This window comes from Rhinatrema bivittatum, chromosome 12, assembly GCF_901001135.1.
Source record: "Rhinatrema bivittatum chromosome 12, aRhiBiv1.1, whole genome shotgun sequence".
In the NCBI taxonomy this organism is placed as follows: Eukaryota; Metazoa; Chordata; class Amphibia; order Gymnophiona; family Rhinatrematidae; genus Rhinatrema; species Rhinatrema bivittatum.
In genome coordinates this window covers 25088036-25111584 of record NC_042626.1, presented here as the reverse complement: position 1 = coordinate 25111584, position 23549 = coordinate 25088036, and the positions used below count along the sequence as shown (strand labels likewise).

General features: G+C 43.4%; 1 protein-coding gene across 5 annotated transcripts in view; it reads right to left on the bottom strand.

Moving 5' to 3' along the window:
- Positions 1 to 6405: 6405 nt before the first annotated feature.
- Positions 6406 to 23549, bottom strand: part of CADM1 (cell adhesion molecule 1) — a 564860-nt gene continuing 547716 nt past the window's right edge. For all 5 annotated transcript variants that reach the window (XM_029572377.1, XM_029572371.1, XM_029572373.1 and 2 more), the window contains 2 exons: positions 14615 to 14740; positions 6406 to 14336 (listed from right to left, as the gene is read on the bottom strand). In XM_029572377.1, coding sequence (XP_029428237.1) covers positions 14218 to 14336; positions 14615 to 14740 — 245 coding nt within the window. In that variant the 3' untranslated portion in view covers positions 6406 to 14217. The remainder of the gene's footprint in view (positions 14337 to 14614; positions 14741 to 23549) is intronic.

Genomic DNA, 23549 nt, shown 5'->3' with positions numbered 1-23549 from the left:
TGTGTACTTGTATTTGGTTTCTCTCGTGGTCTTATGGTTAAGGGGGTTGTTCCATTACAAACACAAGCAAGTTGATTAAGCCTTGCTGGATGTGTAGTGGGATGGTAAAAATAAACTGCTTGATATAGTGTTACAATGACCGATTTTGGATAAAATGACATCCCAACCCCTCTCGCCATGATGCACTATTCTGGAGCCTGGTTATGAGGGGGGTAGGGGTGGAGAATGATCCCCATGATGCTGCATTATAGTGACTGGCATTGGGAAAAATGATTGCCAGGGTGCAGCATTACAGCAATTGGGTTGGGGGGAGGGAAATGACCCTCAAGATTCAGTGTTACAGTGATTGGGTCTGTAGGGACATGACTTCCATGGGGCAATATTAGAACCTGACTTGCTCTGGGGAAGAAAGGATGCCCATGATAATGATTAGGAGGAAAAGAGAAAGAAAGTTCCCTACAAAGGAGGTGAATCCTCCCCCATGTTGGCTTTTTCTTTCTGTTCACTGATGATGGAGAAAGATGGGTGTGGGGTGAAGTCAAAGGCCAATAAATAAGGGCTAAAAAGGGAGGGAACCCAGGTGACTCACCCGCTTTCCTTTTCCTGCTGCCGTGGAGATGATTTAGAGGTTGACTGGCCCATTGCCTGGAGGGCGACACAGGTGGATGTGGGCTGTGCCCTGACTGTCCACCCCAGCTGCTGCTATCTTGGCCTAGCTGGTATTAGCAAGGGGGGGGGGGGGGGGGAGGGCTGACCAGGTATTTCTTTACAGACATTTGATATTCCACCTTAAGAATGGTCCTGAGGCAGATTATGAATTCAACATTCAGTGCTTATTAGCTAGGTACTGTAAGTAGTGACATATCCAGCTAAGTGGCAGCGCCTGAATATATCCAGCTGGGAAGATAGCTGGATATTGGGGAGGGGGTTGTGGAGCTATTTATCCATTAACCTGATCAGTATTGATATTTTTCCAGTTAAGTTATGAGGATAAGTTAGACTAGCCGTAGAGCAAGTTTAACATACCCAGATATAACTTATCCAGCTAAGTATCGACTGAATGTCTGCACCAGTGATCATCAAATGGTATGGTTTGATATTGTGAATTAGGGATGTGAATCGTTTTTTGACGATTTAAAATATCGTCCGATATATTTTAAATCGTCAAAAATCGTTAGGGCCACTATACAATACCAATTCCCCCGATTTATCGTTAAAAAATCGTAAATCGGGGGAAGGGGGAGGGCAGGAAAACCGGCACACTAAAACCCCCTAAAACCCACCCCCGACCCTTTAAATTAAATCCCCCACCCTCCCGAACCCCCCCCCCCCCCAAATGCTTTAAATTACCTGGGGATCCAGCGGTGGTCCAGAACGGCGGCGGTCTGGAACGGCCCCCTCAATTGAATCCTGTTGTCTTCAGCCGGCGCCATTTTGCAAAATGGCCGCCGCAAAATGGCGGCGGCCATAGACAAAAACCCGCTGAACGAACTCCTGCAGTCGATCTCCTGCCGGCGCCATTTTCCGTACGGAAAACGATTCGCGGCAAGAAATCGCTTCCTGAACCCCGCTGGACTCCCAGGAACTTTTGGCCAGCTTGGGGGGGCCTCCTGACCCCCACAAGACTTGCCAAAAGTCCAGCGGGGGTCCGGAACGACCTCCTGCGTCGAATCATTTTTGTCTATGGCCGCCGCCATTTTGCGGCGGCCATTTTGCAAAATGGCGCCGACTGAAGACAACAGGATTCAATTGAGGGGGCCGTTCCGGACCGCCGCCGTTCTGGACCACCGCTGGATCCCCAGGTAATTTAAAGCATTTGGGGGGGGGGGTTCGGGAGGGTGGGGGATTTAATTTAAAGGGTCGGGGGTGGGTTTTAGGGGGTTTTAGTGTGCCGGCTCACGATTTTAACGATTTTCACGATAGTTTACACACCCAAACGGCAACAATACGATTCCCTCCCCCTCCCAGCCGAAATCGATCGTTAAGACGATCGAGGACACGATTCACATCTCTATTGTGAATAGGACATGGAGAAATCACATGAAGACCCGAGTTTTGAACTTCAAAAATACGGACTTTGCTGAAATGGGAAAATTCCTGGACATGGAACTTGAAGGCTGGGAGAAAATGGGAGAGGTGGAACAAATGTGGGCCAAACTAAAAGGAGCGATCACAAAGGCAACTAATCTTTATGTTAGAAAAGTAAAGAAAAGAAAGAGAAATAAGAAACTTATCTGGTTCTCTAAGGAGGTGGCTGATAAAATAAAAATTAAAAGAACAGTGTTCAAGAAATATAAAAGATCCCAAAAAGATAAACACAGGGAAGATTATCTGGCTAAACAGAGAGAGGTGAAGAAAATAATCAGGAAAGCAAAACGCCTGGCAGAAGAAAGGATTGCCAAAGAGGTAAAGAGAGGTGACAAAACTTTTATCAGATACATCAGAGAAAGGGCCGAGGTGGTATAGTGGAACTGAAAAGTGAAAAGGATCAATGTGTGGAGAGAGACCAAGAAAATGTGGAAATATTAAACAAATACTTCAGTTCAGTGTTCACTAAGGAAGACCCTGGAGAAGGACAATCGTTGGTTAATAAGGTGGTGGATCTGATAAAACTCCATTTACAGAAGAGAATGTATGGGAAGAGTGAGGAAAACTGGAAGTGGACAAAGCCATGGGGCCTGATGATTCATCCTAGGATACTGAGGGAGCTCAGAGATGTGCTGGTGGGTCTGCTGAGTGACCTGTTCAACAGATCCCTGGAAACAGTAGTAGTGCCGAGTGACTGGAGAAGAGCGGTGTGGTCCCTTCTTCACAAGAGTGGGAGCAGAGAGGAGGCTGGAAATTACAGGCCTGTTAGCCTCACCTCAGTGGCAGGGAAATTAATGGAGACTCTGCTGAAAGAAAAGACAGTGAACTACCCACAATATGGTGGCTTGCTTGATCCACGTCAGCATGGATTCACCAGGGGAAGGTCTTTTCAGATGAATCTGATTGATTTCTTTGATTGGGTGACTAGAGAATTGAATCAGGGAAGAGCACTCGATGTGATTTATTTGGATTTTAGTAAAGCCTTTGATACGGTCCCGCATCAAAGACCCATGAACAAAATGAGAAGCTTGGGAATGAGCACCAAAGTGGTGGCGTGGATTGCAAACTGGCTGACGGATAGAAGAGAGTGTGATGGTAAATAGAACCTACTCTGAAGAGAGAATGGTGTTAAGTGGAGTGCTGCAGGGATCGGTGTTGGGACCAGTTCTGTTCAACGTCTTTGTGAGCGACATTGCGGAAGGGATAGAAGGTAAAGTTTCTCTATTTGCGGATGATACAAAGATCTGCAACAGAGTGGACACACCAGAAGGAGTGGAGAGGATGCTTGAAGAGTGGTTGAAGATATGGCAACTGGGATTTGATGCCAAGAAGTGTAGAGTCATGCATCTGTATGCGATGGGGAGTGAAGCGCTGTTTAGTGATCTAAAGAGACAGGTTGGAGGTGGTCCAGAGAAGGGCGACTAAAATGGTGAGAGATCTTCATCAAATGACTTATGAGAAAAGGTTGAAACACCTAAATGTGTATATCCTGCAGGAGAGGAGGAGCAGAGGAGATATGATACAGACCTTCACATACTTGAAAGGTTTTAATGATGTACGATCAACAAACCTTTTCCACTGGAATGAATCCATTAGAACTAGATGTCATGAAATGAAACTGCAGGGAGGATGACTCAGAAGCAATGTCAGAAAATAATTTCTTCACGGAGAGGGTGCTAGATGCCTGGAATGCCCTGTCGGAGGAGGTGGTGAAGACAAAAACGGTGCAAGATTTCAAAAGGGCATGGGATAAACACTGTGGATTCCTAAAGGCAAGAGGGAGGGGAATGAAGAAAGGCATGGGGGGGGGGGGTATCTTGTTGGTGTGGCGGTTATACTACCCTTAGCAAATAGCCTTCAAATTGTGATGCAACTCCATGATTGCTCGCTGCTTCAACAGCAGGGGGAAAAGAGGAATTGGATTCAGACAACAACCAACAAAGACATTGAATTGTACGGTCTGGGAAAACACATAAGCATGGGGGTAACTTGCTTGATGCAGTGGTTATTACCCTTAACCAAGAGCCTGATACTACACTTCTGGTGCAACTCCAACATTGATTCAACAGGGGGGGGTGGGGGGTGGGAAGGAAATTGGACTCAAACAGTAACCAACAAGAGCCCTAACCTTAGCGGTCTGAATAACTGATAAGTATGGGAAACTGGTAACTATGGGAGCTTGCTGGCAGACTGGATGGGCCGTAGAGTCCTTTTCTGCAGTCACTTTCTATGTTTCTATGAAGCCAATAAATTTTGAATCAAACCATCCCATTTGAATCAGCTTTACAGTTACAATTGGGACTGACTTGAGCCTAGGATATCATGTGTGTATATATAATAATGCTGTGACCCTGTTACGCCACCAAATAAAGTATGATCTGTAGTGTTTTTATTTTTTTGGGAGGGGGAGAAGAACTTGGGGGGGGGGGAGATACACTTTTGGCTGCATCCAGTTAAGTTAGTAACATGTGGTATGACAACCGTCTATCGCCACCGACAAACCTCTGCCTTAGAGTGTGAACTTCAGCCTTGAACCGCCTGGATGGATTGCTACTAATTTTATTAGCGATATAAAAACTTTTAAAGAAAAAAAATAAATAATAAATAAATAACTCCGACAATCATCCTGGTTCTGCTGCTTGCATATCATCTCAGAAGAGGAAGCAATAATCCTGTTGTGTACAAACAAAAAAGGACATTGAAAGATTACAACAATTAATGCCTATCCCAGCACCTTGAACCTCTGGGGACATTTAATGAAAATCTATCAGGCCTACAAATAAATACAAAAAGCCTCAAACCACTTATTAAAGGAAGGAAAAAAAAAAAAAAAAAAAGGTCCTAAAATCCCTGGAGTTTCTTATCCCAAAAGAAGTTTTTATATTAACATTCTGGTTTCTTTGCATTTTGCTTGTGAGGCCCAGCAGCCTTGCATAAAAAAATCTGGTCAATACTGCACTTAAATCTCTACAGCAACCTAGAGAGCAACGGCTTGGCAGGATTAATCTGCTGGAACAGGGGCCGTTCTAAATACTAATTGTATGCTTCTGTTTTAAAAGATGCAAGCCAGGTGGCTTCTGCCCAACCCCAGGTTATTTTTGAAAGGAGGGGAGGCCACCTTGGATACTATAAGTGAATCTGAGAGTTTGATGATGTCATGAAGTGACTGGCACACCTGGAATGCAAGCAAGGAGAGTGCAGAACAGATGTTAAGGCCTCTGGCCTAGAAGACAACTACTCTTCACATAGCATAGCATGCAAGTGGTGACTTATTGTCCTGTACCAATCAAGAATTTAATTGATTAAAAAAACCGTTAAGAGTATTCTGGGGAGCGACTCCCTTTGGAGCAGACAAATCTGGGAAATAGAATGTGAATGACATCACACCCTTAAGCGTCTTATTGGTCCATGCGGTGTTGAGTGCTATCCTTTGTGACAGCATAGCAAAAAGCAGACCAATCGGATCCAGTGCCAGGAAGTTACTGGTTATTCTCACTGCTGGTGAAAGGGGCAGCCCGCAGCTGAGGTGGCCAACAGATCTGGCCCAGTGGAAGGTCCCTGGGCTTGATCCTTCAATCAGGTCTTCCGCTCCCCAGGGCCGACTAGCGCAGAGGAGACTATGGAGGTGGCATCTGCAGGGGGGGAAGGGGGGAGTCCTGGTCAATGCGTAAGGGTGACACCTAACAGCTGGACTCAGGGCCCAGGTCTGCAAGGCGGAAGGGGTCCTGAGGCACCCCCCCTCCCCCCAGCTGAGGACTGTTACTGCACACTTGGAGGCAGGGGAGGAGTGGAGGGAAAATATTAAAAAAATATAAATATAGGATTAAAAAAAAAAAAAAAAAAAAAAAGCTCTGAAGGCACACGTGGCTCCAGTTCCCAGCCTTGGTTCTGATTCAGCTGCACATACAAAGGAAACTTTCAGGTGAAAAAAAAAAAAAAGGGGGTGGTGGTGAGGGGTCCAAAAGTAAAAGTAAAATATTGTCCTGGGACAGGCACAAGACGCCGTCATGTGCTCTGCACGCTTCCTGGAACATTGCAGGGTACACAAAGGCTGCAGTTTTATTTTATTCTAAGGCAATGCTGCACCAGCCTCCAGAAGCTCTTTAACACTTACGTTTGCAAAATAACAATAATACAAGATCCCTATCTGCAGTCAGCTAATTTCTTAGGCACACAAAACAGAGACTAAGCCTGTAACATTAACTTTTTTTTTTATTAAGAAGACAGATATTTTTTTTTTATAGTACTTCTTTCTGTAAAAATGGTACAGGTGAACCAATACAAAATGTGAATGGAAACAAATGAAGATTTTTTTGCTTTTTTTTTTTTTTTTTTTTTACACTGTAACATTGTCCATGTATAACCTTTAAAAACAGAACCGGCCTACCAAGAGAAAAATGAAGAACAGCTGCATGTGTGTGTGTAAGCGATCAAAGACCAAGCCTACCTGGCTTGCATTTCACATCCTTTTGTAACAATCCCTTATTATTTGATCGGAAACAAGTTTGTTCTTTTCCCCCACTATTTTTCTGTTTGAAAAGAAAACCCAAAAAACTTACATGATGATTTTACAAAGTAATACTCAACAATACATTTCAAACAGTGCACTGTATATGTCATAAGATACATAAACCATATACAACTAAAAAAATAAAATAAAATAAAACCCAAAATATCCATAATTCCACATGGTTGTGTGTGTGTGTCAGGGAGGAGGATTTTTCCTTTCGTTTTGTTCCAATGTCTGGGGTGGGAACCCTAAACTTTGCAATCTACCTGAGACAAGAGAGACAGGTAATCAAGGAAACACACAAACCTGAGACATCTCCAACATTGTTAAGTCAAAAAAGTTACATCAGAAACACGGACGGCACCCACTGCAGTACACTTCTGGGGAGAGAAAAAAACAATGGAGCGAGAGGGGGTGGCAATGATTGCGGCCAGGGAGAAAACAGTGAGAAAGAAAATATGGCAAGAGTTTTAAAAATTAATGCACCAAACTAAATTTCTTAGGTCTTTGGAATCCTTGTGGATAAACCTTGATGATCACCCTTTTTCATACAGCTATGGAAGGGTTAATATGATTATACAATTACCAGCCATTAAAACCAGCACTGTCTGCTTGTTAATTGTCCTGGACAATGAGCTGATTAAAAGAGCACAGATTCTCTTTCATGGACTTCAGGGAATCGACCACCCACTGCCACCTTCCACAGTAGTCTTTTGGGAAGGGAGTTTAAATTCAGCTGAGAGCTAGATTTGTGCCGGGACAGTAGCAGCAGAATGAAATTTGGCATGCTACAGCAAAACCCGGCTTCTGCAATGAGTTTAGTTAGTGCTTAACCGAGGGGGACCGGGGGGAATTCCACTCGCCATCAAGAGGTCAGGGCCGCGTGGCCTGGAATTCCATTCATGCCACGCTGTTGCCGGCTGGCTCCCTTTTTTTTTTTTTTTTTTTAACTGCTTGACTTTGGTTTTATCCCACTGCATGCATTCTCCCCTGTGAGAAAAGCAGGACTGTATGTCCTTGCATACAGCAGGCTGACAACCAGGACTGGATCAGCCTGTCTGGGCCAAAAAAATGGAACCAGCTAGCTACCCTACTTGTGACTCTCCGAGCCACTTGAGATTAAAATATCAAAGCATAACAAGGCACATAGAGTTTTACAATTACACACCTCAGCCAAGTGTACTGTCCATGCCTTTGAGAAGTATACCTCTCTTAAGTCACCAAGCCATGTCTGAAAGCACCTTATTTCTATACACAAGTGAACTGGGCCATTTACAAATATTTTCTTTTATAGCATTACCTGCCTGCGCCCTAATGTTTTTAAGCTAACAGTTCTGTATTAGAATGAATTGAACTTCAAGAGCCTGCATGGATAGGTACCAGTTTACTCTGAGGGGCCAATGCAATAAGGCATGCTCTGAAAATGGGCGCTCATACAGAGTGCCCGTTTTCCTAACATTCGTGCAGCTAACATCCCCTGGGCGCTCAATGCAGTATTTAAACGAGACTGCGTAAAAAAAAAAAAAAAAAAAAGAGGGCATGCCTGGGAGAATTGTGCGTCCACAAGTGAAATGGGCGCTCAATATAAGCATCCATTTTTATTCTTCATCAGGCCAATAATTCTGTTATTTTGCTGAGGTTGCTAAGTGTCTTATATTAAGTGCCTCTTGCTATGGACATCTAAATTGTGCGGTCATAAGAATTTTTTTTTTTTTTTTAAATCAACCCAACATACATTTTTTTTCTCCACCCTAAGCAGTAAATTAAAGTGTCACAATGATACTAAGGAGGACACACATATAACACAAAGGACCGTATTTTTATTTTTTTATTTCTCCTGAGCCCTTGACTCATGAATGGACTTTACTTCACCTCCGAGGCTGGAGTTAAACTTGCAGTGTTAAAAAGTTTGCGTTGGGCGCCCAGCGCATTCCTGCTTTTTTTTTTTTTTTTTTTGGGGAGGGGAGGGAAGTAATAGCTAATAGCCTCATCTACATGGAATTTACATGTGATGAGCACTATCGGCTATGCGTTTGATTTGGATGCGGTAATCTCCTTATTGCATCGAGTGCTAGTCTAGAGCGTCCAACCGCATATAACCCCATGTGCAAGGCTGGATACATTCTATTGCATCAGCTTTCTAGTTCCCCTCTGCCCAGCTTTCTGGTTAAAACCACTCCCCCCCCCCCCCCCAAACACACTAATTGCATAAGAAGGTTGGGATGGGTTCTCTCTCTGTCACCAGAGCCATCAAACAGAATAAAGAAAAAGAAAGGTCACATCCTGCACTTTAGAACCCATTTTCTCTGTGCAGTGACAGAATGGGTTAGGTAAAAGTGTTCTGGTCTGTTATTTATTACAGTATTTGTTATCTACCTATAATGAATCATGCTAAGCAGAGTACAGACATTTAAAACAATGACTACATCAATATCATCCTAATATGACATAATATGTTATTGCAGGGAATTATTCCGAGGACTGTGATATGGAACTATTGATTTGGTGTATGCTTTGATGATGATACAATGACCTTTTTCCCCTTGCTGTCTCCATTCCTGTGGGCTTGGTTGGAAAAATATCATTTCCTAATTCTATGCAATGGTGAATTATTTCATTGGTTTAACTGGATAATTTTGTTTCATTATTTCTTGTCCAGATTGTGTTTGACTACAATGTGGAGTTTATAAAAATACATTAAAAAAAAAAAATGTTCTGACCAGTAAACAGAGCAGTTATACACGGATGACCTATTTTTTCCCCCCAGTGACTTTAATCAGTAAAAGATGAGGAATATACAACATTGGTAAAGCGTAGCTGCGACTCTGTCATGGTGATTTTAGGGCAGAATCACCGAGATCTAAGAAGGCAGTAATACACAGCCAGGGCTGGCTTTAGTGCTAGCGGTGCACTGTACGAAAACCAGGAACACCCCCCTCCCTCCCTCAAAGCGAGGGAGCGGAGGGAGAGGAACAAGTCCCTCCTGGAGCATGCACCGCCCCCCCCTTCAAAGCCATTACCATCACGCCCATGAAACAGCAGCACAGGCCTACAGCTGGCCCCTGTGGACGGCAGGGTCATGATCCTCACACGGCCTCAAATCACTCGATTCTTTCGTGTAGGCTGGTTTCAATGCTCATATCAACAAGCAGCATCGATATGTGGCAATGGGTTTGGTAATCTTGACCAACAGTGGATTTTTTTTTTATTTTATTATTATTATTTTTTTTTTATTTAATGTTAACATTCCAGACCGCTTGCTAAGAAAAGGCTTTATCGCCAACCTGATTCAACCTTTCTAAAGAAGGTGAAACACCCCCCTCCCCCCCCCCCAAACAACCAAGATCTTCTGTGTACAAAACACAAAACATAACAATATTAAAAATGGCAGCTTTGCAAACACCAGAATCATTCACTATGAAACGAAAAATTAAAATACAAAATACAAGTCCACAAAAAACATGGAACACAGCTTTTGCCAACAGACTGCTAACCTGCAGATGCTTTAAAATTCACATTTCGCCTTAAAAGTTTGTAACTATGTATTTTTTTTTCCAGTTTAATAAAAACAAATTCTCAATGCAAATTTTAAAAAGTTTTCTGAAAGTGAAATGAAAAGAGGTGGAGGTGGTGACAGTGGAGGCAAAATCCCCCCCATTCTGACTTTGAATAATCACGCAGAGGGCATGTGGGCCACCATTTAGTGCGCCACGGATGCAATTTCTGCCCCAAGTTAAACCAAGGGCGGCGGCATTTCTAAATTAAAAGGACAAGCGGAGGAGGCAGTCACAGACACATTCCCAGGCGCTGGGAAACCAAGGGAGCCTACGCTAGTGGCGGACCCCTGCATGTTTATCCACGTGTGGTGTCAAGCCAACCCTTCCACGTGGCTAAAATGAGGCCACGTTCTTAGCACACTGATTCACTGGAAAAGGCCGACTTGGTCAGGATGAACCACTCTTTCCCCCAGCAAGTTAACGTTCAATGGAAAAAAGCTTGACTCAGAACCCCATTACTACAAGTACATTTGTGCCCGGTCCTCTGCTGTGAAGCCCGAGTGACAGGTCTGAAGGATAGCTCTGGTTTTAGTGAAGCCTGGATGTACCCTTTTTTCAAGCAGCAGTGCCTTCTGCATACAAATACAAGCAAATGACTGCAGTTTCTTCCCTCACTTTCAGATCTTTCTTCAGAATGCGTTCAAAATGTTCATAGAGTCCTTCCCCCCCCCCCCCCCCAGAGACTCTCTGTCCAGTGCATCCGCGGACCTCCTCTCTCATCCTTGCTGCCTCGGCCAGAGGCACGCACCAACAGGTGAATTTTAAAAGCCCTCCGCGTGCCAAAGCCAGGAGATATGTGCACGTGTCAGCCCAGCGCTTGCTAGGCGGATTTTAAGAGGCGTCCGGATACGTACGTGTTTCCCGGCAGGGAATGGGCGAGGTGAGGGCGGGGGGCACGGGAGAACCATGGGCATTCCAGGAAACAAGAAAAAAATGAAACCAGCGCACCAAGTACGTACACCAGCGCACGCTGGGGGTCCCTATCCGCGTCACTCTACTTCGGTTATGGATGGCGTGTAAGACATGAAACAAAAACGCCTAGGCTAGTCAGTGGGGTTTTAAGGGTCAAGGCTAATAAGGTAAAAGGGAAGCAAGTTAGGGGGTTTAGGAAGTCCTTTCCTTTACTGGGGCAAACTGGGGAGACAGGTAATTGTGTCAGCGTGCGTACCTACTAAAATCCCCCCCACTTAGGAGATTGAGGCGGCATTTGCACGCAGATGTGTGCGACCACGTAAAGTGGTGCCCACGTGCACGCGCGTACAGCTGATTCTGTAGCACGCGCGCACGTGTGGGCCGTATGTTATAAAATTGTTGCATCCATGTGCGCAAGCCGGCAAACGTGTGTACGTGTGCTCCCGCGTGCAGGTCTTAAAATTCACCTTAAAAGGGAGTGCTCTGCCCAGAAACAGACTCGTGCGCCGGTGGAAATATTTAAACCGCATCCTCAGAAATGATTTTAAAGCATTTTTCTACTAATTTTGACAATGTTGAAGGGGGGAAAAATGGGCTAATGGCTACGAGATTACTCCATTATGCCATTCAAATCAGGCCAAAACAAGGAGGCGGCAGTGCTGCTTGGAGTAACAGTAGTTTGGGATTTTTTTTCAACATACAAGCTATTACTATCTGCTGTTCGAAAGTCCAGATCCAAAATGGTTCCCGAGATACTATAATGATGTGTTGGAATTTGCATATGATGCTTTAGTGGCACAGCAGAGGAAAAGATTCACCTGTAACTACCTTATCTACCCCTCCTTGAACAAACCCTCCTCCCATATCCCCCCCCCCCCCCCCCCACAGGGACAAGACAAGCTCCAGAGCAAATATGAATAAGATAATCATCCCCTTTAAATGGCAGCATGGCTTACCCATTTCTCAGCAAAGAGTTTCTTAGATTAAAACCAGACCGTCCAATCCTGCTGGCTTCTAAAAAAAGTGATTGCTGCCTTTCCTTATAAAGAAATAAAATGTCTATATAAAAGGGCCTGCCTGGAGGCTCCATGGCAGAGCTGCACATTGGCTCAAGGTCTTGTGCTACCTGGCTTGGGTGGGGCAGGGGATTCTGCAGCTCCTGGGAAGGGAGGGAGTCACAGTTATTGCACATTGGCAACTCCTAGTGGCTTGTTTAGAATTTGTGATGGCAAGTGTCTGAATGTAGCCCCCCCCCCCCCCCACCCCCAGCACCACCCTCGGCCGAGGACCACTCCTGCGATGACCGGAGATATAAAATATGGGGGAAAATATCCTTGGGTAGCTGCAAATGAAGGCTCATGATGCCCTGGTTCTGACTAGAGCTAGAAGTGCAGAAGAGGAGGAGGAAAATGAAACTTCCGGGTCAATTAAAAAAAATGGGAAGAAATGTCAATGTTAATGGAATAAATTGCGACAGGGTGAAAACACTAAAGCTTGTGTAGGCACACAAAAGGGGGAACAGTGGCTTTCTTAAAACAATAGCACCACCTTCTTGATGCTTGGGGCAAGTTGGAAGGTCTGCTAGAAATTCAAGGTAGTAGCTTAGTCACAATCTAGTGAGTTTGCTGCTGGCAGTGGGTTCTTAAGGCTGAGGAGAGAAGCTAAGGCTTGTTCTTAAAAATAAAATAAAAGCATTAGGAAAAAACCCTTCGTGTCTGAGTTTAGATGAAGTATAGTAACAATGCTCTCGCTACCCCTTCCCCCAACCAACCTGCACATGTTGATTATTCCCCACTGCCCGCTTTCTTTACCTTGAACTTTTCAGACTTGAGAAAGGCCAAGCATTAAGGCTAAACCTAGACATTTTTCCTACCTGCATTTGTGAAACCAAACTGGGAAAGGATGGGAGGCGGAGAGGGAGGGGAAGGAGGAGGAGGCAGGTTGGGAGGAGTGAAAATATGCGTGTTTTCCTCAGAAAACTCAGCATGACAAAGCTCTGTAATATACAGTACAAGCAGGCCACATCCTACGCCTTTCTAACTAAGCACAAGGAAATGAAACATTTTGATTTTAAGTTGCACTCTAATGGAATTCTTTAAAAAAAAAAAATTAAGGTAAAGATAGTCAAACTAGGGAAGGCAGACAGACTTGTGAAGAGAAACGATGGGCAAAAGTTGGACTCTGTCTTGTTGTACCTCATCCCATCCTCTCCTCTAAAGAATGAGATTACATTCCCCGCCCTGCCAAAACAAGTGCCCTCAACTGTCAGACTCAATTAGGGTATCAGCCAAGGCAATTTGCCCCAAATGTAACCTGACAGACTGAAGTCACCCAAGTCTAGCGTCTGCATGGAATGGATTACCAGCGCCGCTGATATCTGTATTAGGAAGAATAGGCAATTTTCACAACAGCACAGAATACTAAACTTTCCAAGGCATTTTCTGTGTTGTTTTCCAATTTTTACTGCTTCCAGGCATTTTGAACATGAGTGGTTCTAGTCCACTGGCCCAAATCATTTTGGTTTATTCTTTTAGCAACAAGATGGGGGTGGGAATGGTGTGATAATTCATCATACTCATCATGCTAAAAATACCTGCTCAATGCCAATTCTTTCTGTTGGGATAAGGAGGGGGTAGAACAAACCAACCAAGGTGAGACTGCAGGGAGGAAAGGCGAAGGGGAAGTAATGCTTAAGGGGTATCAGCATGCAGTAACAAAAAAATAATAATCAGGTAAAATCTAAAAGGGTAAATAAAAACAAAATAAAATAAAAAATCAACATACAAAAATGAAAGGCACAGAATTTTCTGAAAACAGCATAACTAAGCTAATTCCAAGTTTGACTTGGTCCAAAAAAATCCCTTGAAAAATAATAATTAAAAAAAAAATGAGGCGTCAAACAGCAGAGTGCACTTTTACCAGGAAATTTTTTCAAACTTTTTTTTTTTTTTAAAACACATCACATATTATAGCAGAGCCTCCCAATCTCATGCCTCTATCCACCCATTTCTAAGAAATAAAAAAATATACAAGAAAAAGGATGTTTGCAAGATCCAATCAAACTGTCTCTTTATCCTCTAAAATGGGGGGTGGGGCAGGGGGGCCAGTAACTGTCCGCGTTTGGACACCTCCTTGGAATCCAAGGCTTATTTAGATAAAGTATTCTTTCTTCTCCTCTGAGTTACTCTGCCCTCCTTCAGCGTTGATGATTGCTGTGTCAGCATCCGCAGCATCGTCAGCTCCTTTGGCTTCGTGCGTGAAGTACGTACCTGAAAGTGAGGAGGGTAGATGTCATGATATCCTGCCTGTGGGAACACAGTGATCACACGCAGGTATGGGGAGGGAGCTGCAGTCTAAATCCCAGCTCCATGGGCAGCAGCCTATCACTAGAAGAAAAAAAAAGTCTTTGGCTATCAGAAGCTAAGTTTGTGCTGTAGCCACGAGACACTGCAGTGACTGATGACTTCCAGAGCCAGAGGGGAAAAAAAAAAATCTTTCAGATAGATGCCTTCCTTGGGGACCTTTATGGATTTTGTATGGCTCTTACCTTTATGTCTTGCAAAGTATCGCCCTAAAATGATAAGCAGGCACAGCATGGCGAACACCACCACAGCGACTACGCCACCGATCACGGCGTGGTCCACTATGGGGACCTCTTCTCCGGCTTGGGAATCTGTCAGGAGAATGCAGTAATTGTGAACAGTGGCCTACTGGTAAGGTGAAACCAACATTGGTCTGATCGTGTGCTCTGCTGGCTAGCAGCAGGGCATTAAGCAATCGACGCACTGAAAAAAGGAACACAGATCCACATTATTGTTAAGTTTCCAGCTCTTACGAAAAAACAAAAACCTCAATAACAAACAATTATTTGTATAGCATCATCAATGCATACAGCACTGTATGAGAAAGTGGCAAAGTTACTTTCCCTTTCCAAAGAGCTTACAATCCAATCTTGAGCAAAGGGAGGTTAAACGACTCGCTCAAGGTCACACATGGAGTGGTGGAAAAAGGATGCTAGGCTCCCAGATCAGGAGTCTGACCCATGCAACACAGACAGCCCAGGTGGTACTTTCAAAGGGCCACCAAGTGGCTCTACAGAAAGAAAACTAATAAAACGTGGATATTTCCCTATGGTTGATCTGCCTAACCTTCCTAGATTCAATTTTTGATTTGAATCAAGGCAAAGAAGATACTACAGGTGCTTCCTCTTAGTTCTTAGACAGAGGTTTGGCAAGCAGAAAAGCTGCATTCGGGCTTGCCCCTTGTTTCTACCTGCAATTTAATCCCTGAAACTAACCACTGCGGGATGCCCTCCTGGCATACAGAGGGCAATTTATACAATCTTAGATCTGTAACACGGAGTCATCTGGGGTGGGAAACACGAGCAAATCAGAAGAGAGCTGGGGACCGAGCCTCATAGGGAAGATTCTAAACTTTGGCATTTGTTTTCTCTTATCATCATGTTTTCATAAGGTAGATCCAGACTGACATCTATGCAATTATGGATGTACATCGCCCTCTTGAGTAGGAGCCAAGATATCCACAGACAATGCCCCAGCAGCCACTCCTGCTTCCTGCTGAGGGAGGGCATGCAAAGTTTTCACACTGCAAGTCTGACTGGTGGAATCTGCCACAAATAAAAATGAAATTGTCGTCCAAAGAATCCAGCTCTGAAGAAGACCACTGCAAAAGGGAAATGAATGGAAAGCACCATAAATAATGATAATGGAAGAAAGCAGATTCATTAAAACCCCTTCTGCTGCAATGTTAATGTTAACTAGGATTTAGAAGCTGGTAAAAAAAATGTTTTTAAAAATTATTCTTCTCTTAATACATTAATACTTTACAAATTGAATGGGAACAATTGTTCTCTCTCTCTCTTTTTTATTATCTTATTGAGTCAAATCTGACACTTCCATTAAAATGATTTACAAAGGCCAACCTTACAATTTAAGCACAGCAGGAACAGAAAACGTAAAAAAAAAAAAAAAAATCTTTTAACTTTTACATGATTTGTGAAGTCATATTTGAAGGATTTACCATTTTAAATCTTTCACTATGAGAAGCTGCTGGGTCCATAAATCTGTCCCTTAGCAGTTACCAAGCTGAGAAGAGAATATGCTCAAGCCCATCGGACCAAAAGTGCACATTCCAAAAAACTTAACTCCTCCCGTCCCTCCCGAAGAGTGGGGCAGATCTCAGCAGCCTCCGCCTCTGTGACGTTTGAAGTTTATTGAGTGCATATAGGACGCAGGACAGCAAAGAGGTGATGGGCATTCAGGTGCGCTGCTGGAACCAGGCATTTGGAGGACGGGTGGCTTCATTTTACAGTCTCTGGCACTATCTCCAGCCAGGAAAAAAAAAGCACAGAAAGGACTAGGGTGCATAACTTGCCACCAAGAGTTCCATAAAATGCATTTTAGTTATAGCAAATAAAATATAATAATGTTTAAAAATCCTTTCAAACGCTTCTTCTCTTTACTAGAAAAGAGGAAGAGACAGTGACAAAGGGGGCCGATGCAATAACTGTGCGCAGAAAACAGGTGCTCACTGCTGAGCGCCTGCTTTCCTAACGCACGCATGGCCACCTCTCCTGGGCTGCGCGATGCAATATTTAAATTAGGGGACGTGCTAAAAAAAAAAAAAAAAAGAGGAACTAGGGATAAATGTGAGCCCCTAGCGCCTCCTCGGCATCGGATACATAGGAGAGGTGGCTGTCCAGCGGGTTGGGAAAACAGACATTCAAACTAGGAGCATTCATTTTCTCCTGCACATACACGCACAAGATACACAGCCTGGATTATGTATCTTGTGTGTCTACTGGGCATCCAGAATTTTTTTTTTCAAAAACTTTTTTTTTTTTTAAACTAAATAGTGCTTTTTTTGGTTCCTCCTACTTAGTATCACGATGATACTATTTGGAGGAATCACAGAAAGCAGGATTTCTCATAAGAACATAAGAATTTGCCTTGCTGGGTCAGACCAAGGGTCCATCAAGCCCAGCATCCTGTTTCCAACAGAGGCCAAACCAGGCCACAAGAACCTGGCAATTACCCAAAACATCAAGACCACCCATGCTACTGATGCAATTAATAGCAGTGGCTATTCCCTAAGTAAATTTGATTAATAGCAGTTAATGGACTTCTTCCTCCAAGAACTTATCCAAACCTTTTCTGAACCGAACTACACTAACTGCACTAACCACATCCTCTGGCAACAAATTCCAGAGCTTAATTGTGCGTTGAGTGAAAAAGAATTTTCTCAGATTAGTTTTAAATGTGCTACTTGCTAACTTCATGGAATGCCCCCTAGTCCTTCTATGATCCGAAAGTGTAAATAACCGATTCACATCTACTCGTTCAAAACCTCTCATGATCTTAAAGATCTCTATCATATCCCCCCTCAGCCATCTCTTCTCCAAGCTGAACAACCCTAACCTCTTCAGCCTTTCCTCATAGGGGAGCTGTTGCCCTTCGCTGTACCTTCTCCATCGCAACTATATCTTTTTTGAGATGCGGCGACCAGAATTGAACAAAGTATGCAAGGTGTGGTCACACCATGAAGCGGTACAGAGGCATTACGACATTTTCCATTTTGTTAACCATTCCCTTCCTAATAATTCCTAACATCTGTTTGTTTTTTTGATTGCTGCAGCACACTGAGCCGATGATTTTAAAGTATTATCCACTATGATGCCTAGATCATTTTCCTGGGTGGCAGCTCCTAATATGGAACCTAACATCGTGTAACTACAGCAAGGGTTATTTTTCCCTATATGCAACACCTTGCACTTGTCCACATTAAATGTCATCTGTCATTTGGTTGCCCAATCTTCCAGTCTTGCAAGGTCCTGCTGTAATGTATCACAATCCGCTTGTGATTTAACTACTCTGAATAATTTTGTATCATCCGCAAATTTGATAACCTCACTCGTCGTATTCCTTTCCAGATCATTTATATATATATATTGAAAAGCACCGGTCCAAGTACAGATCCCTGAGGCACTCCACTGTTTACCCTTTTCCACTGAGAAAATTGACCATTTAATCCTACTCTCTGTTTCCTGTCTTTTAACCAGCTTGTAATCCACGAAAGGACATCGCCTCCTATCCCATGACTTTTTAATTTTCTTAGAAGCCTCTCATGAGGGACTTTGTCAAACGCCTTCTGAAAATCCAAATACACTACATCTACCGGTTCACCTTTATCCACATGTTTATTAACCCCTTCAAAAAAAATGAAGCAGATTTGTTAAGCAAGACTTCCCTTGGGTAAATCCATGTTGACTGTGTCCCATTAAACTTTGTCTTTCTATATGCTCTACGATTTTGATCTTTAGAAAAGTTTCCACTATTTTTCCCGGCACTGAAGTCAGGTTCACTGGTCTATAGTTAGCCGGATCGCCCCTGGAGACCTTTTTAAATATTGAGGTTACACTGGCCACGCTCCAGTCTTGAGGTACCCTTTAGCGTGGCATACCTTTATGCCAGCACTTTGCTGCGTTGCAAGGACACATTGGCCACGTGGAAAATTTAGTGTCATCTACATGAATTTACATGTGTTGAGTGCTATTACCTACATGGTGATTTGGACACGCTAATCCCAGTATTGAATCAGCGGTTATGGATGCACATCCAAAACACGTATCCAATTGCATGTTAAGCCACGTGGAGCAGCTTGCACCTGTGGTCTTTGCATCATCTCTTTGACGGCGAAAGAGCAGGTGCACTTTCACTTTGGGGAAAATTACCCCGGGGACAAGGTATGCCATCCGTGCACATCTGCACCTGCTTTTCCTAAGGGAAGATTTCCCAAGAAGTGCAGGCGCCGTGGAACTCCGCGCGAACTTTGAGCAGGGTTAAGGGGGAGCAATTCTCAGATCACCCCTTTCCCACCAATTAAATGGTACGTACCCGGATAAAAGAAAGTCTTTTGATTATCTCCTTCAGAACTATTTGTAAAGCTACACAGAAAATGCTCAGAATGACCCTGAACACAGTCATAGCTTAACGGCCCAAGGTCTGACCACAGAGGTAACCAGGGTCCTTCATCTGGCAATAGCTAACTAAATCCATTTCAATTTAGCTAATGTCAAATTGTGATTGTATTCTGGCAGACTTAAAGAAAGTTAAATAGTTCATAGCACTTAATATTCACCAATTTTAAAGTGTAGGATGCCTAGAAAAATCTCTTTACCCCATTACTATTTGTGAAGGATATTTAAGCTGTTTCTTCATGAGATAAAATAAATATAAATCAACATTTAAAAAAAAAATCACAACTTTATTACTGTATTGGGGGGCAACGACAGGTTGACAGCAAAGATGACAAAATGTCACATTATTTGCTAATCCTGATATGTTATTTTTTCTCCTTAAGATTTGCTTTTCTCAGCACCAATTCAATTACTGATGCTACAAATCCTTCTGACATTTAATTCCCTCTTGTCAGGGGAGAGCAGTGGATACACACATGCATGGACTTCCCATAAAGATGTTAATATTTGCGAGGGTGCCTTTTTATTGTTTTTGGGAGGGAGCAGGGGCAAACAAGATCCATGCATGGTGGTACTCGGAAAGGGGATGTTGGGAGAAGAGGTGACTGGAAAGGAGGAAGGGTTTTCTCTGGTGCTTGGGCTGACATTCATTTGAATCCCTGCATGTAGAGTTGAGCAAAAAAATAAAATTATCCTCCTCAGACTGTAGTGCCTGGTGCTGGTCTCTATCTTCAGGTATTTGCTCTCTGTTCCAGCTAGGTGAGGGCATCTAATCATCAATCCCCAAGCCAAGAGGGCCTCACTGGTATTAGCAAATAGAAATAAAATCCTTTTATTGGCATATTTCAGAAAGAGTGGCAGTGACTTACTGAAGGAGTCACACGGAGGCAATGGTAGAGTTGAAGCCCTTGATCTAATCTCACATGCCAAGAGGCCTTCCCATTCCAAGTTCTGTAGCTTAGTGACAAGGCCATGCTGTCTTCCATGGTACAGGGGAAAAGCATTTGTTAATGCGAGTTAAATAATGCATAGGACTTGTTCAACTTCCAATACATGTTGTGCCAAGTGGCACTCAGGTTAAACATGAAATCAGTTTGCTCATGGCTGATGCCAAATAGCCAAGAAAACATCTTTAAATCTATTGTCTTAGTTATTAATTTGATTATATTCTGCTTTTCAAGCACTTCAAAGTTGATTACCACCCAAGAAGCTCATCTGTTGGACTCTGGGTGCAAACCACATGACCATATCACACCCACCCTACAAAACTGCACTGGCTACTAATCTCCAATAGAATCAAATTCAAAACCCTAACGCAGATCTTCAAGGCTCTGAGAGGAAATGGACCAGGTTACCTGAGAGAGAGGCTGGCCTTCTATATGCCTTCCAGACCCCTTAAGATCCTCCTTGATCACTCCATCGACGTAGGAAATCAAAAGAATGGATATACATCAATGAACTTTCTCGGGAGCAGCACTTGCCCTCTGGAACTCAATTCCAAAAACACTTTGCTAAATGCTAGAATCCTCCCACTTCAGGAAGCAAGGAAAAGCCTGGCTTTTCCACCAGTCCTTTAATGCTAAACCCCTACCTACCTCCACCTGGGAAAAGGCTTTCCCCCAGACCTTAAAGTGACTGGTATAAACTGCCTGGCACTACTTATGGGCACACCTAGAACTTGCTGCTAACCTATTGCCTTGCTGCGATGATGACTTTTCACTTCAGAGGAAATTCTTCACCGTCCACTTTTCCAGACTGGACCTAGTAAGATGCCACACCCTTCACTTTAGTGACTGCTATGAGGCTTTCTAATATGTTGCATCCCGCGTTGGGTGAATTTCTTATTCTAAAAGGTAGGTAATAAATCCAAACAAACACATGCAAGATAAAGACTGAGCTGGAATCTCTCTCACTTTGGCGCTGATGCATCTGTAGGCTGTAAGAAAATTTTTTTTTTCACTCTGTTAAAAAAAAAAATCTAAAACTTGTGATAATTTTTTTTTTTTATTATTCAAGTTGTGTTTGATTTTGGATACTGTTTTCTGTTGGTATCTAGCAGCTGTAGGCAGTGCCAGTGAGGCTGAAGGTATGATTTCAAATGCAGGTTTGCTCCCCCAGGATAATAAATTCATAAACTAAGCATTGGAGCAACCCAGTTCCAGAAAGTGAGTGCGGTCATGGAAGCCAACTTGAAAACTGCGCAAACTACAGCAGCTCTACTGTCTGTGGATATTTCCATTTCTTAAAAAGGCCAGTCAAAAGGAAAGATTTTACAAAAAAAACCCACCACCGTTCTCTAAAACCTCTTTTAAATTACTTATGTTGTAGGAGAAATTTCTGAGAGCACTTCAGACACAGTGCACAAAGTTACCTGCAAGCCCTGTACAGGGATACATTTTAACAGCTGGCTCTGTTTTTTTTTATTATGAACATGATCCTTGTAGGTAAGATATTGTAAAACTAGGACTTAATTTGACTCTGAAAATTCAGAGCCAGCTGGGGGCTCCAGAAGGTCTCGGTATCCAAACAAGGTTGGGAACTGCCATTTCGTGGTGGCTGAGCTTGGGAGGGAAGGAGCATTTTTTTCATAATTCAGTTTAAAAAAAAAAAAAAAAAAAATCTTCCATCCTAATATATAATCCATGATCCAGCTCCCTTGGAACTTCATCTTCAGAGGCACTTTAAAATAAAGTGTGCCAGCGCGCGATGAAGACAACCTGCTTGAGGTGAGGAACTGCCTGTTTTATTCTGCAGCACGAGCTTCTCTCTTGTTTGCGGGCTCGTAGATTGTTGTACTCAATTTGTTATGTTCTGGGCTTCACTTGTCAGTAACGAGAATCCACGACGATAACATGGGCAACCTGAAGTCTGGGCCAGCAAGCCTGCCTCCAACCTTGACTCTTCCCTGGCCCACCGGTTCTCCTTCCCTCGCCCACATCACAGATGCAGGACGAGATGGTGGCGCTAGAGCTCAACATCTTAATTTACGTTCAACATTTGATACAATCACAAGGAAACTTACTGCTTGGCCAGCCCTAAATATGTAAATTACTGCTGAAATGTATTCATGACCTCCTGGCCAGAGCCAGGCTGCCATCATCCTGACAGTCTGAGCCCTGGTGATTGGTTCTTGAATGGACAAGCCTGTTTAGTACCCGAACTCAGGTACCTTAATTGCAAACCGCACTTTCTGATTAAAGATAACTGTCATTCGGCCAAACCTGTGGTCACAATCATTTCCCTGGTTAAGTGGACTGCCCTGTCACTCTAGCTGCAACGATATCCTCCACCCCTTCCCCACCTCCCCAGCATCCTGCAGAGAGATTTTTTTATTATCCTGCTGGGGGCTCCCTAACCCAGCCCAGAGCCGGCTATCGTTCTATTCCTCCCCTCCCAACATCAGTAGGCCTCTGTTGTGGCACTCACCTTGCTCTCCTCCCCCACTTCCCCTTGTTCCAGAACGGAGGCCCTGAACCCGCTGGGCTCAGCCCCCCCCCCCCATGTTATTTCTCACCTGCAGAGCTTCCTTGAATATACCACGACCATTCTAGTTGTAAAAACAAAAAATTATGAGAATCATAATTATGGGAATATAACAAGATGCTAGGTTGAAGATATGTCTATCTATCTCTATAAATGCATGTATTTCACTACTTGAAAATAAATAAAATGCTGTGTACACAGCCAGTAAAAAAAAAATGGGAACAATAATTTCACTGTGCTTTAGGAGCGAGTTCATGTTTATCTCGAACTTCAAATCTAAAAAAAAAAAAATTCAATACAAATTTGAGGAATTTATCCTTGTAAAATCAAGAGAATAACATGACATTTCCCCACATAACATTTTTTCGATGACCTCTTTAAAGAAGGCTCCACAAAAAAACAGAATCATGTAACTGGTTTTTATAAACGTGACAGCTGCTCCATGCCTCTAAGGGAGCCTATGCAGGGCTGTGACTCTTAATAGTAATTGAATTATCGTCATTTCCCCCCTCTGCCTCTCCTCTCCCCCCACCCTTACCAAACAAACGGTGCTAATCAGTTTTTGATTAGTTAATCAAACCTGATGTAGAGAGAAACTTATGCCTGCTTTTCTTGATTATTCTTCAGGCTTTTTTTTGGTTTACGTGACATTTGGCATTACTCAGGAGATGGCAGAAGAGGACAGGGCAGGGGCCTGGAGATCTATTTCATATATCGAGTCCATGAGCACAGCTCTGACCAATCAGGTGGATACTTGGGAATGGCTGGGCTTTCCCACCCAGGAGCATTGAGTGTAACTTTCACATTGATCTGGGAGACTTGTATAGTGTGTTCGTTCGTTCTCTCTCTCTATATATATATTTATTTAGCTCACACCTTTTCATTGGTAGCTCAAGGCGAGTTACATTCAGTCACATATTCCCCACAAGATCCATGTTGAGGATGATTGACTTTCCTGCCATCTACTCGACACCAAAACCCCCAACTGTGACAGGTAGGAGCC